We start from the raw sequence: 18,529 nt of genomic DNA on the forward strand, positions 1-18,529 counted from the left end.
CTATCCCCCTCACTATAAAGGCCAGCATTCCATTCGCCTTCTTGATCACCTGCTGCACCTGCAGACTGGGTTTTTACGACTCATGCACAAGGACCCCCAGGTCCCTCTGCACCGTAGCCTGCTGCAGCTTTTCGCCCTTTAAATAGTCATCCCTAGTAGGATCCCTAGTAGTAAGACCTAGAAAAAATATATTAATTGTAAAACTTAACGTCAATTCAGTCTTTGACAGAATTTGATTTCAAATCAAGAAACCTTTGGGGGAAAAAAGTCTTCCCCAACAGTATTTTTAATCTGGCACCAAGTCATTGGTAGGTATATCTGAACACACGCCAGCAGTCATGTCTGCAAGCAGGGTAAGTAACGAGTCATGCTAAAGTATTCACACACAGCAAACTAGAAAGTTATAAACATTTCGGCCGGAATGTTATTGGCACTCCTGCCCATGGTTTGTAAGATCATAGCTAAGACTAACAGAGAATGCCTTTCTGTGAGCCTTGCCCATCCTGAAATCGGGATGCCGGTAAAATCAGAGCCTTCATTATCCTTTACGCTTAACTTAAATTTTCAGATAGCAAAATAAATAATTATGATTCAATTAAAATTGAAACTAAAATAAAGATCCTTTAAAATACATTTGTTGGATTTTTCTGGTCTTCATTCTCTGGCCTTCCACGCTGGTGGGATTCTCCGGTCCCACCAGCAGCATACCACCTACCTGCCTGTGTCACGATGGCGTTGAGTAGCATCAATGGTAAATCCCACTGATAGCGGCAGGACCAGGAAATCCTATCATTAGTGAACAGCACACCTCCTTTCTCTTTCTCTACACCCTAGCTATGACAGCAACACCACATTCTGCACTCTCGCATTTCCTTCTCTATGAATGGTATGTTCTGTCTGTATGGCACGTAAGAAACAATTCTTCACTGTATGCTAACACATGTGACAATGATAAATCTAATCAAATCCTTCCGCCGCAGGGAAACACGTAGCTTGGAGGCCAGAAAATCTCACCAACTGTCTTTAAAATATGTGGAAATTACAGAATGGAATGCCTGAATGGAAAATTTGACATTCCACCAATATAAAATCTGCTTCTCAGGGTCAATTAGGGTGTTTAGCAGTGAGCAAGAAATTGAGTACTCAGTTTAAAACCCAGTTATATTTCAAAAATGCATAATTTTTTACAGCTTAAATATATAGGTTTCTGTAAATCTGGTTGCTCAAGGATTGCTCTCTGGGAGGAACCTTAGAAATGCATTCGCTGGAGAAACATAAAATCACTAATAACTTCTGGATTTCCATATTAATTTGCCTATGTATGGATTCTCAAAGATGCCATCAGCATCAGTGCAGTAATCAGGGTGAATACTTACACACTGTCTATCATTGTCATGGCAAATTCCAGGCTGATCAAATCAGGATATGGAGATTTAATGCAGTAAGTGATATAAATAATCATTTTCCCAATGAGCTCTGTGGTCTAAGTTACCTTCCCCGCAATCCTGCAAGCTGCCCTCCATTACAACTTTCCAAGATTTCACTCAGTAAACAATTGGGCAGAGTCTGAAACTGTAGAAAATACATTTCCACCAACAAATAGTTACAATTTTCAACTGAAATAGAAAATTATCTGAAGATGTGTAAGGGATGCATTTGATGATCGAATCAGTAATAACTAAATTCCACATCGGTCATACAATCACTGAATAAGAACTCAAGCACTTGTCAAGTGGCTTGAGTTTGCTACTTTGAAGACACAGCTTGAGACTAAATGTCCTCATGAAGGTGATTGAGATAGAATTGGTATTAAAATGCTATTTTAACTTGAAACCTTTCTTCCTCTCCACTATTGTTAGCTGCTTGGTTTGGTTGCTACAGAATTGATTTATATGCTTCAATTCCCTGATGAGTTAGTTATAGGTTAAAAGTTTCATTGCCAGACTTTTGGGGTATTTGTGCCGGGTCATTTGCCTTGTATCATTTTCTTTCAATCTTCAGATGGAATTGGAAATGTAAAGCCTGCAGTAATCCCAGTGATCCACTTATCATTGGATTCTGTAATTAAGTGCTTTGACATTATGAACTGTCTTTGTTAAGTCTCAACTAACAAATGCTTCTGACCTCATGTATCATGCAGCTTAGCACCGTTACATGGAATAAGAAATCAAGCCATTATGTGTTCGAAAAGGAAAACTAAAGTGTACTTTTCTGTAATTTATAAGCTCTTTCCCACTTTCCTACACAAGTGTACTCTCCTTTAAAGTCCCAATGTGTAATGGGCTGTCACATATATTCCATGGTCTTTCAAGATTTGACCTCCTAATCGAACTGGAATGTAGACTATCATTTTTTTTAATGGTTCTAGGAAGACAGCAGCTGCAATGAATTATCCAGTTTTCCAAGCAGAAGGTCATGACTTGTGTTTCTCAACCTTCACTGCCACTTGAACTTTACTTGAGGTTTGTGTCAAACCCAGTAAAGGGAGTTTGTATTATGAACTCTTGGTGAATACTTTTAAAACTTGGTCACATAAAAGTTGTTAAGGTAGCTGCCACAAATCATGTGACTTTTGGCATTTGGACGAGAGGCAGTATCAAATCTCCTTTGAATACCTAATTATATATGGGCATAGCTAAGGGTGGGCAGCACGGTAGCACAGTGGTCAGCACTGCTGTTTCACAGCTCCAGGGACCCAGGTTCGATTCCCAGCTTCGATCACTGTCTGTGTGGAGTTTGTACATTCTCCTCGTGTCTGAGTGGGTTTCCTCCGGGTGCTCCTGTTTCCTCCCACAGTCCAAAGATGTGTGGGTTAGGTTGATTGGCCATGCTAAAATTGCTCTTAGTGTCCTGAGATGCGTAGGTTAGAGGGATTACTGGGTAAATATGTAGGGATATGAGGGTAGGGCCTGGGTGGGATTGTGGTCGGTGCAGACTCGATGGGCCAAATGGCCCCTTTTTGTGCTGTGGGATTTCTATGATTCTATTGCATAGCCATTTTGGAATTCACACTGTTCATTGTTTAAGGATGGACCAACATTTAACAAGTATGGAGTTTTCTCTGTGTTTCATACTGGACAAAGCGGAAAATTGATATTCAGTGGCCACTATCAATTTCACGTTGCATCACAGTGGCCACATCATCCAAACCAGATTGGGTTGGCATCAGAAGTGTTAACCAAATGGTCACATGATTGAAGTTTGTTTTGGGGACTTCACCCCTCATTACTCCAGGGCCCAACAGATTCATTGGGGGGTCGATGGCCGAGTGGTATCATCATTAGATGATTAATCCAGAAACTCAGCTAATGTTTTAGCAACTTGGGTTTGAATCTCGCCATGACAGATGGTGGAATTTGAATTCAATTAAAAGTATTTGGAATTAAGAATCTGCTGATGGTTGTGAAACCATTGTCAATTGTCAGAAAAACTCATCCAGTTCAATAATGTCCTTTAGGGAAGGAGATCTGCTGTCCTTACTTGGTCTGGCCTACAGGTGACTCCAGAGCCAAAGCTATTTGATCGACTCTCAACTGCCCTCCAAGGGTAACTCAGGATGGGCAACAAATGCTGGCCAGCCAGCGATGCCCATGTCCCATGAAGCCAGTTTAAGAAACAAACTTTGAAACCAGCTCGAAGTCATCGAGCAGCCAAAATACTAAACCTGTTCCAGTTCCAATGTTCACCCGAGAACCAATCTCCTATTCATTCAATCGCAAGAAAGCTCACAATTTGCTGTGAACCCTTTGCTTTACAAAGCCCTCACTTCAACTTCAACTCATCAATTCCGTTCAGGAAACCATTGACCTGTCACAGCATTGACGGAAAATGATAAATCAGAGAGTGAAGTAGCTGTAACCTGTAACAGAACACTATCTTTATCTGTTTCCAAACTTAATGTGCTTGTGAGTAAAAATAAATTTAGTTTAAACTCATGACAGCTTGCTACTGATATTTTTAATTTGGAATACACACTCTAAAGTCTTTCTAATGGGCAGAAGCAAATTCATTAATTCTCTCTGAATAAAAAGGTCCACAAGCAAGGTTATCTCAATTTCCTATTGGAATTTGGGAGGTAGTATTGGGAAGAAAGTAAAGGTAAAAATAAGCATTACTTTACATGTAATTAGTAGTGTGCTTGAGTTGTCAGTGTCTTGGGACCTCCATCCAGTGTCTATGGATGGAGATAAGAATGATCCACGTGGTTAACTAACATCACAATACAGTATAAGCTGCTGTGATATTTCAGTTAGTAACAGCGTATCAATTCTGACACCTTTAACTTTCCATTTTCATAATACTGAGCCAACATTTGGCTGAGAGCAGCATTTGCTATGGATCCCCTCTGGTCCAATGTGCAAACAAGAGTCAGAATGCAAGACATTACTAACTAGTGTAAACACTGCCCACACGCACTCCTTTCAACTTAAAACAGTTTTTCCTCAGCTTTTCCTTTGTGTGCTTACCCAAAGTCAGATCCTGTTCTTTTGCCATTTTCCGGAATTCCTGGGTCAGGACACATGTCAGGCTCCAGAGCAACTCCACCTTGACTCACTGCCAAGAGAAAGAGAGAAAATGGCAGGTTACACCAGTTGGCTGCAAATTTCTTTACAGGTCATTGAATGAATTGAAACTCTTTCAATAACATTTGACATATTATTAGTGAAACTAAAAATGCTGCGACATTTTTCCTGTTATATGACACAGGACGGTGCAGCACAAATGTTATCATTGCCGTTTGTAACCATTAAATCTAGCACCAAATTAAATGGTGAATGTTCACAAAGAACCTGACTCAACAATTCCTTAACTTTCCTTAAAATTTCTCAACAGAGTCCTCAAATTGATATCTCCTTTATAGTAATCTGCAAGAATGATACGGTCCTCATATTATCAATCATCCGATGAGCACAGCATTTAGTCAAAAGATCCAAGTCACACTGATGGGCTTGTGTTGCTGAGAAATGCAATAAGATACAAATAATTAAATTCTAAATGTATGCTTGGGTGAAAAGTGGTTCTGGCAGCACCTTTCCTGCTGGCCAGAATAGAGGGATCCCATGCCAGATCCTGATCTTGGAACCTCATTAACTATTCACAGATGAGGTCCCCTTTGAGGCACCTATTGGGCCATCAGCTGGTGAGTTTGAAGTCCCTAGTGCATTATTTAAACACCAGCCCAGCACACTCATGGATCTCACTCCAGCACTTCACCAGACTATACAAGATATCAGCAATCCAGATGCCAAAGGCTAGCAGCCTCAATTCAAGCAACCTCCCGTTGAGCCCATCATCTGTGGTGCACCCATGCCCCACTTGGATCTCTACCCACTGCATTTGGAGTCTTCGTGCAGCCACTTCCAGTAAACAATGCGGGATACTTTTGACCCTCATGTTTGTGAGCCTTTCTTTCAGGCTTGTTGGGGTCCAGCTTCCCTCCCCTTGGTCTTCACTCTGTTTTCCAATGTTTGTCTTCAATCAACTCCTTGCTCCCCTGCCTGAGCTCTTGTCCTCTCCCTCCCATCCTTGCACAACTCTCCTATTGCTGCCCCCACCCTGATCCCTGTCTTTATCACACAGATTTCTGACTTTTTGGCTCCATGAGATTCTCCACTCCTGCACACCACTGAACCTGCTGCGGGAGAAATCCGCCCTTAATGTCAGCCAGTTAAGGGATAGAAAGTGGTGGAAAATCAACCAGATGTGGGAGTTGGCACAAGTGACTCCTGAATATCTCTTTAGGGTCTCGTGCTCAGCATAAAATTATACATTTCCATTGATTCAAGAAGTGGAGTTGAACAGTCATTGCCCATCCTTCAGTAAGTTTCTACTCATTCCATACATAGAGAGATCTTAAATGCTGATTGTGGGCCTGTAATTAGATTACATGAGAGGTCAAAGCTGAACCAAACTCTGCTCTCACCTGATGTCCCCTAGTCCAGCAACGAGTCACCAGAACAGTGAGCTAGATGAGGAATTCTGGCTAATTTTGTCTTATGAGCTTGGGGTGAGTAGGTGATTTTTGACACCACAGTTACTGCCCCAACTGAAATCGGCCGACCCAGCTCAGCAACTTGACTTTTGCTTTTCTATAAGGCTCAATTCCAAATGAAGCAGTCCACTCAGCCTGCGGATAAGCCTGAAACTTATTTACAGCTTCAGTAATTGAAACAAGGCAAAGCATTATTAAGAAAATTCAATACACACTTCAGTCAGAATTTCTTCCTGTTCAGATAATCTGATTGTATTTGGTTTTGATTGAGCCATAAACACTACGTATTGCGCTGAATTGAAGCAATCCTACAAGCACACCATTGCTGAACTCCCTTCATTGGAAAGTTTAATGATCCATAATATCGAGGGAAAATTTTCCGAGTAGGCCATTTACATCAAGCCAAATTACATTTTTTGCCAAAGCATATTTTTGACTATGAAGGCAAAATACAAATACAGGAAAAGAAAAATGGAATGCATGGGTGCTATCTAAAGATTACAAGCATTTAACAGGTCATAGAAGCTAAAAAAGATTTTCAGTTCTCATGCTGCAGCTTAAAATGTTCTAAAATAAATGCGGTTTCAAAGAATAATTGTCCATGTTTTTAAAAACGTTGATGTTTTGCAAAATGCTGTTCGGTATGGTCACCACTGAGAACCAATTTGGTCGCCGGTGGTTTCACTGAAATAAGTGGTTGTCCAAAGAGAGGAATAATTGGAGGACAAGAAAGCTGAATGGAAACTGGCACTAATAGATGCTTGAGAGACCAGCACTCCAATGCAATGGCGAGCTTCATTTGACTCTATTCTGAAGCATTGCATGTGTTTCCATCATGTATAGTAACAGGTGAGGTTCCTCCACCCTAATTCTTTAAGTCCTATGGAGAAACAACACTCTCAATGGAACCAGCTACTGTTAGAAAGTCACCATGTGGGAAATTCCAGCTATGATTTGCACTTTTAGAAACAGCAAAACAGTGTTTTTTTTTAATATTGTCACATTGGATTTATGATTTTAAGATTATTTTTATTTAAACACCAAATTATTCTTTGTAGTGCTCACCTTAGCAAGCCAGTGTCATCCTCTTTAGACAGCCTGAACGAGAAATCATTTTGGCCAGTGGTGGGCAGACAACATCCACCTCAACTGAAAGGCCAAATGCTGGCCTGAATTTAAGCCTTTTTTTTTCATTCTTTTGAGCTTCTGACCACTCTAAATAAATTTCATCCATTCCACATTGTTAATTATGGGACCACTTGTCTTTTTGGCAGATGGTGGGGAAGTGGGGATGGGTGAGGGATAGGAGTCAAGAGAACTGTGGTATCAGCAGGAGTACTTGTGCTCCTCCTGGTTCCACTACCAAGCTTCCTCTGTTCAGAAAAGCCAACCATTGCCTGGGCTCTTCAAAAATCCTGATGGAGCATGCCAGATTCATCCATGCTCTGTCATATCCTGTTAAACAGAGATAGCCTGATAAATCAAGCCTTATTTAGTTAATGCATAGAATCTGATTGTCTTTTTTTAGTGATAAATAGTCCGGCTCGATATTGAACTGGATGTCTTTCAGGCATCTCAGGGTGCAGGATTTGGGTTTCTAAAATTAACTCTCATCAGAGCACCATTTTTATTCCTGTGAAATGGTACAAGATGGTACCTGCTCCCCCCACCCATCCACCACCAAATATTACAGAGTCCCAAGACAAATAACTACATGTAAGATTAAAACCGCTTTCTGCTCCACAAACATAATCGAAGTTAACATCTCCCACACGAACAATGGAGGAGCCTCGCCAAGTAAAGCTACCAATGCGGAGTGGAGGGAATGTACTGCTCCAGCTTATGGGGGGGGGGGGGTGGGAATAGTGGAGGGGGCAGAGAATAGTGCAGGAGTTCCAAAGCAGATTTTACACCAGCAGGCTTTTCTTGTTCAAATTTTCCCGTCCCTGCCAATGAAGTAATGGAAATCCCGGCTTTAAAAGTCAGGATCCCCATTTGCATCGATTTAAATAACATTATCAGGGTTTTATAACTGATAGTCCTCCTTCCCCTCCCCATGTTAAATTGTCCATTTGCATCAGCGCAAAGGTTACAGAAGAGAAGGAAATAAATTTAATGGATTGTAAGAGTAATTCTCATTTACTATGAATTACGTTAATTAACCCATATTTTTTCTGCTTTGACTTTACTATAATTTTTTACAAATCGAAATCTAAAAAGGAGTGTAAACTTGGCTCAGTTGTTGATAGTCTCATCTTTAGAACAAACCATGAGTTCATACACCATTCTAGGAGTTGAGCACGCCAATATGAATAAAACAGGTTCTCCCACGATGTGCACCTGGTGAACAGAACCCACTGAGGAAGCACTCTTGAGTACAGCCCCAAAAGGGTCATGCCCAGGTATTACCCTGGGGGCAGCTCCAAGGGGAGGGGGGAGGGGGCACTGAACATCTGCATTTTTTTTGGAAGGGTGATCCAATCTTTTAAAAACATAAGTTGTTGGTGGGTTGGTCTCATTCAGAGCCATGTGGTGGATCTCACTTCTTCGCTCTTTTTTGTCAGTGAGTTTAAAAAAAAACAGGAAAACCCAGCAGTGCTGCCGATGGTCTATCCTTCACTTTCTCTGTCTGAGATGGCACTGAGACAACAAAAATGGGAAAGTTCCACCCAATGTACCAACAATTGAAGTCAACGTTGGGGAGATCCTGTTCATGCTCACAAGGTTGAGAGTAACCAAATTCTTAGTGAAGAAACTTTTAAGTTCAAATTTGCTACAAAACTTCAGGCTCATCAAATTAAACAGAACTGACATTGATGATTTCGTCTGGGCCTTATAAAGAATATGGATGATTTGGAGTCGCACATTAAAGTGTATCATATGATTAGTTGAAGGAAGAAAAGTTCATTATATTGAGAAATTACAGTCCAGAGTGAACTACAAAGAGTTTGGGGATTACACATAATAAAAGATAATGGCTAAAGATGAGAGGAGATTTTGAGCAAAGTATGGTTCTGTGAAGAAATGATTTGCAACAAAAAAGGATAGAGCGCTGGATGGGAAATCAAGTAACAAATAAGCCATGTTCTTGCAGGGAATAAGTGCTATAAATCCAAATAGGTTGATACAAGCTTGAGGTTAATAAACTATTTCAATAGCTAAATCTTCACAGGCGGGGGGAAGCAAATATAATGGAGTTGAATTAATTTTGAATCTCAACTTGTTTTATATTGGTTCAACCTTGGAACTGCATGTGGGTATGTTGAATATAGATGTCTGTGTACATCCCACAAATTCTTTCATTATTCTTGAAGGCTAAGAGTAATGTATAATGCTGTGTTAACAAAACTCAATTAAACTCATTGCATTTCGGCATCTGCTCCAAGATGCAATGTTGTTGGAAGGGAAAAGATTATTACTTGTTTCATAGAAACTCTACAGTGCAGAAGGAGACCACTTGCTCATCAAGTCTGCACCAACAACAATACCACCCCAGGCCCTAACCCCAAAACGTTTACCCGCTAATCCCTCTAACCGACACATCTGGGATACTACGGGTAGTTTAGCATGGCCAATCATCCTCACCTGCGCATCTTTGGACTGGCGACCATAATTAAAGAATTTAACCGCATAAAATTGTGTTAATTGGGTGAGATTAAATAAATCTTCAGACTGTACAAGTCAAAATGTTTCTTAAAATCCTGATTTCAAATTGATGTTGTATTGATGGACTACCTAATTTATATACAAAAACATGCATTTCTTCAGGATTCACTGAAGCAGGTCTGAATGAAACATTAATTTATCACACTGAGTCTCACAAAAGCAAGAAAAATACAGGGTTACATTAACTGAGTGGTATAATGTGACTATACATCAGTGCAGGGGATTTTCTAATGCTCCTCAGGTTATTGGCAACTGACTACCAACAATGTGAGTGCAAGCATATTTATATACACCACTTTGCAAGCAATCAATTGCAGGTCAGGTTTAAGTTGCCAGCGTGCATATTATCCCTGTACTTGGTAAGCCATCGTTAACAGCTTGCAATGGTTACAGAAGAGAAGGAAATAAATTTAATGGATTGTAAGAGTAATTCTCATTTACTTTACGTTAATTAACCCATATTTTTTCTGCTTTGACTTTACTATAATTTTTTACAAATCGAAATCTAAAAAGGAGTGTAAACTTGGCTCAGTTGTTGATAGTCTCATCTTTAGAACAAACCATGAGTTCATACACCATTCTAGGAGTTGAGCACACCATTTGGAATAACACACAAATTGGATGTAGAAATGCACAGGGGAGACATGAAACAGTAGGGCAGCCAGCACAGAGGCAGACCATATATCTCAACTAGTCCATGTTGGTATTTCTGCTCTACTTTAGCCTTCTTCCACATTTTCTCATGGATATTTACCACCATTGTTGCAAGTATAATGATAGCAGATCTTTGCAGTGTTTGTTTCCGCGAGAGGCTTTTATTGAACTGATCTTAAGATACTTGCCCCAGAGACAGATTCATGGCAGACACACATGACAGTGACAAGGTTTGCTAATCAGTCAGCAGACGATTGCATTTTCAAAACCCGAACAATCATAACCCCCTTCTCCCAAAAACGATTGTCAAGTTTACCCTTAAATGCATCTGTATTGTCTGTTCCAACTAGTCCCTGTAAAAGTGTGTTTTTTTTGGGGTTTCTTCTGAATTACCGATTGGATTTTTCAGTGGTCACCTTGTACTGGTGGCCTCTAGTCATGCTCTTCTCCACATGAGGAAACATTCAGTACCCACTCAGTCAAAACCTTTCATAACTTTGAAGATCTTTATAAGGTTATCCCTTAATGTTCCCTTTTTCAAAAGAGAAGGGACCCACAGCCTGCCAACCATAAACTAAAATGCAAACTGTTATCGGACAACAAATTTTACGAAATTGGGCACACAATATGGAAGCAGGCTAAAATTACACTCAGGGCCTCTCCACTAAAAATCACAAAGTAACAGACACAGATTAGCCGGCAAGAGCATGCTTTTAGAATGCAAACGAGGGCTAGCACACAAGGGAAGCTGGACAGGATGGCACCTACAGGAACTAAATTAAAAAACACATCCCCACCCCACCAAATCAGCACTTCTAAACCAGTCAAACAACCTATGGAGACACCTAAAAATTAGCATAGCTAAGGAAACGTCCCTGGCCCCTCAAACTCTTTGAGATCAATTACACACCCATTGTTCAAACCCCAGAGATTCTAGATCATTAATAACAATCAGACAAAAACAATTAACACACGCTTAAAACAATCGTTCTAACACGCGAAAACATCGAGACAGGATGGCTAAAGTTGAATACTGTAAATAAAGTATTAGCATTTGAATCGCATACTACACCAAAGTTCAGGTATAACTGTAGCCCGTTGCGGCGGACCTTTAGAGTGCTTTCGGGACTGTCCGATTGTATGTCCTGACTGCACCTCCGTCGACGTAAAAGAAAATAAAGCTGCGCCGTTATTGAACTTCACCCCGAGTCCGTAGTGGTCGTTTCGCCCACCCGCGGTAACAATACCCATACATTTTTTGTATCACACATGTAAATCTTCTTGACACCATCTCTGTACTTCCATATACCTCTTGTGATATGATGTCCAGAACTCCCAAAAAAGTTTTGATGCAGATTTAAAGTCACTACTTCTTTCAACTTTATCCTGCTGGGGATAAGCTCAATTTTTTTTTATGGCTTTGTTGTCTTTTGGGGCAACTGTTAGTGATTGGTGTATTTAAACACCAAGATCGCTTTGTCTTTGACTCCCACCTTCCAAGAAATAAGTGATTTCCTGATCTTTCTTTCAATCTCACATTTGTTGAACTTCACTTGCTAATTATTTGGCATTTCTTCATTTATTAACATCCTCCTGCAATTTGCAATCCTCCTCAGTAATGATTCCTTGCCTCTCACCCTGCAATTCGGTCAAACCAGTTTTTGCAGTCGTTCAGTTGTACGTTGCACTTTTCTTTTATTCATTTGAGGGATGTGGGCATTGTTGGCTGGGCCAGCATTTATTGCCCATGCCATGGGAAGGTGACAGTGAACTGACTTCATGAACTGTTCCTGTGGTGTAGGTATTCCCACAGAGATGTGAGGAGGGAGTTCTAGGATTTCGATCTCGCAACAGTGAAGGAATAGTGATCTATTTCCAAATCAGGATGATGAGTAACTTATTCAAAAAGGAGTAGGGAATTGTCTTTGTTCACATTCATCCTTTAAATTGCACCATTGAAAACAGACTAATTGGTCTTTCACCTCATTTCTGTTGCTGTGGGTAAACTTGATGCTCCATCTGTACACATATTAACAGTCACTACATATCAAAGTAATTCTTTGTATTGAACTATCTTCTTTGGAGATGTGATAAGGCAATGTGTACATTTATTTTGTTTTGCAGAATTACATTCTAGGACTTCACCAAAATCTATTGTGGTTTCTGTCATTATAATGGGCCACCAAAATAAATATACATTTGCAAATAGGCAAGTATTCTTCAAACATCCATCGATTTGATCTAGCTTTTGTATGTCAATCAGCTGCTTTTTCTCTGGGTAACAAAGTGGTTACATGTTGGAGTTTTAAGTAATTACTAATTCCTGACGTCAATTTAATCCATTCATATTTAGGCTGATTTCAGAAGTACAAAGGAGGGGATCATGGCTGAAAACCATTGCTACCTTTCACACTTTTGTTCTCACTACCCATTAAATACTTCAAAAATCTTTCAGGTGAATTGCACTGACATGACTGAAGACTCAACTTAAAAAGAAAAGTATCAGCGTACACATGCAAACACAAGTTTATTTATTAGTATGACAAGTATGCTTACATTAACACAGCAATGAAGTTACTGTGAAGATCTCCTAGTCACTACACTTGGGCGCCTGTTCAGGTATACTGAGGGAGAATTTAGCATTGCCAGTGCACCTAACCAGCATGTCTTTTGGACTGTGGGAGGAAACCAGGGCATCCGGGAGAACCCGCATAGACAGTGACCCAAATCGAGAATCGAACCTGGTCCCTGGTGCTGTGAGGCATCATCCACATCTCTTCATTTGTTACAAGAACTGATGCATCAGCTTACTGGAAATAGACAATTGATTAACAATCAGTCTATTACCTTTAATTTTCCCAATTCCTTACTGTATGTGGATATAAACGATGTTTCTAACAGAGATGGCTCAGTTGGCAGTTACACTATGTTGTGTAAAGCTCTGAATGTGGACCAGAACAATGTTTGGCTCATCTTCTTCTTGCTCTAACTCACATTAGTGGTAACAATGTTCGTGCATACAATCTGGGTTATTACCACATGGTCGGTAAACAGAAAAGAGCAGCCAATAAAGCTGATCATCGTTGCTAAATAATAAACTCTTTTCGGAATGTTCCAATGTTTGGGTATCATCCGAGAATTGGATGAGGTTGGTTGTGACATCCAGAATCCCCCACTACCACCCTCCCCGCTAATTAAGATCCCTATTAACAATCATCCATTACATTTTGGACTTGGATGAAGTGCAGGAAAATGTGTGGTCAGTTATCTGGATGGCAAGGCGAGAAGAAAACTGGGGAAGGGTGTATTTCTGGCAACCCTTGCGCAATGATGCTTTCTAAGCGCTTGATTTAATTGGACAACAGCTGAAACTCTAGGAAATGTTCCTGTCCATTTAAACCGTGACCGAAGTAAAAACAAAATCCCAAAGGTTATCCTGTGTCAAAATGTCATTTGGAATAGACGATACTTACATTTTAGATCAGATTAATGAATACACAAACGAAAAAGGACTTGGCAATGAATGTGTGCCATGACTATCCACAGTGATGAAAATCAATTGTGACATATGCAAATGTTATCCTCCTTCAAACTCAGGAATCATACAGATTTTGTGTTAATCGCAAATGCATTTGTAAATTTAAAAGAAAATATATGCAGAACTTAATACTTCAGTACCATATTTCCCCAAAGAATTCTTGTGTCATTCCCTGCAAACTAAAATTAATCCATCAAGACCTGAGAAATCTGGAATATAAAGTTTGATACTTAATCTTAAGAAGAAATATGGTAGCTGAATGCTTAAAATCCACACCCTTTGTGTTTTATTGAAACCTCACTGTTGGGCAAAATGTTGGTAGTTTCATTTGATTTGCCTCAACAATCAAACCACTGCACCCAACGCACCAGCAAAACAAAATCTTATTACGCCGGCAAACTTAAACTCAACCAATGAAGTTGGAAGCATGAGAAATTACCAAGGGGAATGAGGAAATGAGGCAGGGACATCGAACAAATAAGAACATAAGAACATAAGAAATAGGAGCAGGAGTAGGCCATCTAGCCCCTCGAGCCTGCCCCACCATTCAATAAGATCATGGCTGATCTGTCGTGTCTCAGTTCCACATTCCCGCCCTCTCCCCATAACCCTTAATCCCCTTGCCTATCAAAAACCTATCAACCCGTGTCTTAAATATATTTAGCGAGGCAGCCTCCACCACTTCAACAGGCAGAGAATTCCAGAGATTCACCACCCTTTGAGTGAAGAAGTTCCTCCTCAACTCTGTTCTAAACCGCCCCCCCTTTATCTTGAGGCTGTGTCTTCTAGTCCTATAATTTTGTGCCTGCCCTCAAAGTACAAGACACAAATTACACATCAGAGATAATTGATGACCAAGGAAAAGCACAATGATTCGCACTGCTGCCTCACAGCGCAAGGGACCCAGGTTCAATTCTGGCCTTGGGTGACTGTGCAAACTCCACATTGACATTCTCCCTGAGTCTGCTTGGGTTTCCTCTCGGTACTCCGGTTTCCTTCCACACTCCAAAGATGTGTGGTTGAAGTTGATTGTCCATGTTAAATTTTCCCTGAGTATCAGGAGGATTAGTGGGATAAATATGTGAAGTTACAGGGATAGGGCCTGCGTGGGGTTGTCAATGCAGGCTCGATGGGCTGAATGGCCTGCTACAGAGATTCTATGTATCAATAAGAAACTTAAAGGAATCAGTACCAGAGAAGAAATATCAAAGAAAGTTAAGGGACTGAAAGCTGATAAATCCCCACAAAATGGTGGCCTGCACACTCAGGTTCGAAAAGAAAGAGCTACAGAGATTGTGGAGGCACTATTTATCTTTCAAAATTTCCTCAGTTATGGAATGGATATTTAATATTCCAATTCAAGAAAGGAGGAAGAGAGAAAATAGGGGACTACAAGCTGGTGAGCCTGTTGGAAAACTGTTGGAATCTCTTGATTTTAACAAACATCTGAAAAATCATAGTGTGATAAGAGTCAACATGGCTTTATGAAAGGGAAATTATGGTTGGAATTCTCTGACCTCTCTGGAGTGTTTGAATCAGCCAGAAAGTTCCAGCCCATGTTTTCTGAGGATTTACCTTAGAGGGTACATAAAAGGGGAGCCAGTGGAGGTCGTGTACTTGGATTTCTTAAGGGCATTGGATAAGGTGCCTTAAAAAGTTAACACATAAATTAAGGCACATGGTAATTTATTAATATTCATAGAGGATTTGTTGATAGAGATGAAGTAGAGAGTAGGGGTAAATGGGGCATTTTCAAGTCGGCAATGCTATAACTAGTGGTGTGCTTCAATGATCAGTGCTTGGGCCTGTGCTACTTCTAATCTTGATTGAGAATTAGGAGACAGAGAGTAATTTGTCCCTGTTTGTTGATGATACAAAGCTGGGTGGAAATGTCGGCTTTCGGAGGACATAAAAAGGCTGCAAAAATACATTGCATGAAACTTTACTACATTTGATCTGGGAGTTCCAGTTCAATATAACTCCCATTCTGGTTTGCTGGTTGTTGCGTTAAATATATAAACCTTTGGATTTTTGGAGCCTGCCTGATTGGCACACGGACATTGTACTAGGAGGATTGCACGCGACCCTTGGAACCATACCTAGACCCACCATCTCTTGGATTTCAGACAGAAACAACTCTGCCAGCTTTTAGCTCCAAAGTAGCAAGTTAGAATAATTTAACGTGACCAGTAGCAATGGTAAGAAATAAAGCTGGCATTGATAATGTTTCAGAATGACAAATGCTGAAAAACATAATTCATAATCACAAGATTAATGACTCTGTACTTCTGCAAAACCACTGCATTTTCCAGGCAAAGCAACTAATATGCTTTATTGATGAGCTGAGCATAAAATATGTTTTCAATCAATCCAAAATGCAAATTACTTAATATTTTTGTACCAAACGGAAAATGTGAACCGTAGCTTTACTTGAAAATGCAGATTTCAATGTTTTGTAAATGAAGCTGGGAGTGTAAGCCAGGTAAATTATTAAATATATCAACAGATGGATCAAAGATCACAATAGTATTATCCAGCCTGCATTTACTTTATACTACATCATTGTATTCACTGAAAAGTCTTTGTGGCATTTAGTTTTTCCTAACTGCAGGTTTATTATCAGTCCAAAGTTAATCCTGCTGTGCAAGTGAACTTTAACTAAACAGATGGCAAATAATGCCATTTGCTCACATAACAATGCAAGTACCATCTTCCCATTAATTGTCTGGCAGTTCATGAAGGTGCGACTTCCGCCTCACATGGGGCAGAAGTCTTGATCTGAGCTGCATAACAGGTCACTAATTGCTAAATAGCTGCAGGGCAAGCTGCCAGAAACGTGGTGGGTTCATCCCTGACATTTAGATCGGGGAGTGGGTGCGGGGGACTTAAAATTCAATCTACCACAAATATTATTCCAAGATTAAGAAACAACTTTCTGGTGAACATGGCCCTTAGATTTAAAATAAAATCAAGACATTAATATGAAATGGGTGTACTGTAAAATGCTTTACTATTGCTCTTCATTTCAGCAAACCTCTGTGCTAATGGGCGGAGTAAATACATTAGACTGGGGGGAAAGATAAGACTGTAAAATCTTCAATGCAACATTTTTGAGGCTGTACTGTGTAGCAAGTTGATCAACCATCTCAGCTTGAGTCATGCATTACCTCTATTTAACCCCCTTCCACCATCTAAAAGCATAAAACACCAACACATTCAATTTTCTACAAAGATTACTTGTTGAAGGCTACTCATTTGATACTGTTAATTATAATGACATGATACATTATTTTGGTTATTAGATGTGTGACATGTGTTAAGTGTAACATGTTTGGAGATGAGGAAAGGTAAATTTGCACCTGTGATTTCCAAAACTCACCAAGAACAATATAGCACAAGAACTCCAAGCCCATGCCGATCATGAGGTCCTAACTAAAAAAAAACTTCTGCCCTTACTCAGTCCATATCTCTCTATTCCCTCCTTATACATGTAACCATCCAAATGCCTCTTAAATGCCTGCTTCCAGCATGTCCTCTGGCAGTATGTTCCAGGCACCCACCACTCTGCATAGAAAACTTCCCCCGCACATCTCCCTTAAACTTTCCCCTTTTTACCTTGAACCTGTGCCTCTTGTAATTGACAATTCCACCCGAGAAAAAAGCCTTTGATTATCCACCCTGTCTACGCATCTCATAATTTTGTAGACCTCTATCGGATCATCCTTCAACATCCGATTTTCAGTCTGAAAACAGTGAGACCTGGCAACATCCTGTGAACATTTTTTGCACTCTCTCCAAGGCTTTCCTGTGTCATGTCTTGGGTCTGTTCTAAGTTAATTAGGTATCAGTAAGGGTTCACTTCCACCATTGAGCCACAGCGTTGTGGGTTCCCAACCAAGTCCTATTCCAAAGACATAGGCCGAAACTCTTATCGCCTCATCTGCTATGGGACTGGCGCAGGCAAGGGCTCAGGGAAGGAAAGGAATTTCTGCGAGGCCATAAAATCCCACCCAAAGCACAAAACAGGCTGAGAATTCAAAGCAGGTGCGACACTGATGGAGGTATTCTCTTTTAGATGAGGTATCAAACTGGCATCAATCTATTTTCCTTCCCTCGTAGACATGCCAGATCCCAGGATACTCTTGTCGAGTAGAACCAGGTGTTCTGGCCAATGTTAATTTCTCAACATGAGTCTAAAGGTGTGTGGGTTCAGCTGATTGGCTATGCTAAATTCCCACTTAGTGTCGGGGGATAAATAGGGTATATATGTGGGGCTACGGGGATAGGGGCTGGGTGGGATTATGGTTGAGGCAGACCTGATGGGCCAAATGGCCTCCTTTTGCATTTTAGGATCCTTCTGCAATCTATGATTCTATTACTAAGATCTGATTCTTAGCATTTTATTTTTATGGGACTGTTGCTGTGTTCAAATTGTCTTCCTTGTTTCCTATACTGCTGAAAAAGTACTTGATCGCTGCAAAATATTTTGCAAGGCCCTGGGGTTCTGAAAGTCCCTATTTCAATGCATTGACAGAGATTGAATGCTCTGATAAGTCAACAACTCCATCATAATTGTAACATGACTACGGATTGTAACATGAATATGGATATTACAAAGTGAACCAGATAGCCTTTGGTCTTTTATCATGCAATTTCTGCATTCCTAATTATTTTCAAAA

At 40.3% G+C, this 18,529-nt stretch overlaps 1 protein-coding gene across 1 annotated transcript in view; it reads right to left on the minus strand.

The window, feature by feature from the left end:
• LOC145345358 (CUB and sushi domain-containing protein 1-like) overlaps positions 1-18,529 on the minus strand; it is a 1,850,124-nt gene that overhangs the window by 726,423 nt on the left and 1,105,172 nt on the right. The window contains exon 7 of the mRNA XM_080193174.1: positions 4,467-4,554. Coding sequence (XP_080049300.1) covers positions 4,467-4,554 — 88 coding nt within the window. The remainder of the gene's footprint in view (positions 1-4,466; positions 4,555-18,529) is intronic.

The sequence above is a fragment of the Carcharhinus amblyrhynchos genome, chromosome 7 (genome assembly GCF_965287045.1).
Source record: "Carcharhinus amblyrhynchos chromosome 7, sCarAmb.v2.hapA, whole genome shotgun sequence".
NCBI lineage: Eukaryota > Metazoa > Chordata > Chondrichthyes > Carcharhiniformes > Carcharhinidae > Carcharhinus > Carcharhinus amblyrhynchos.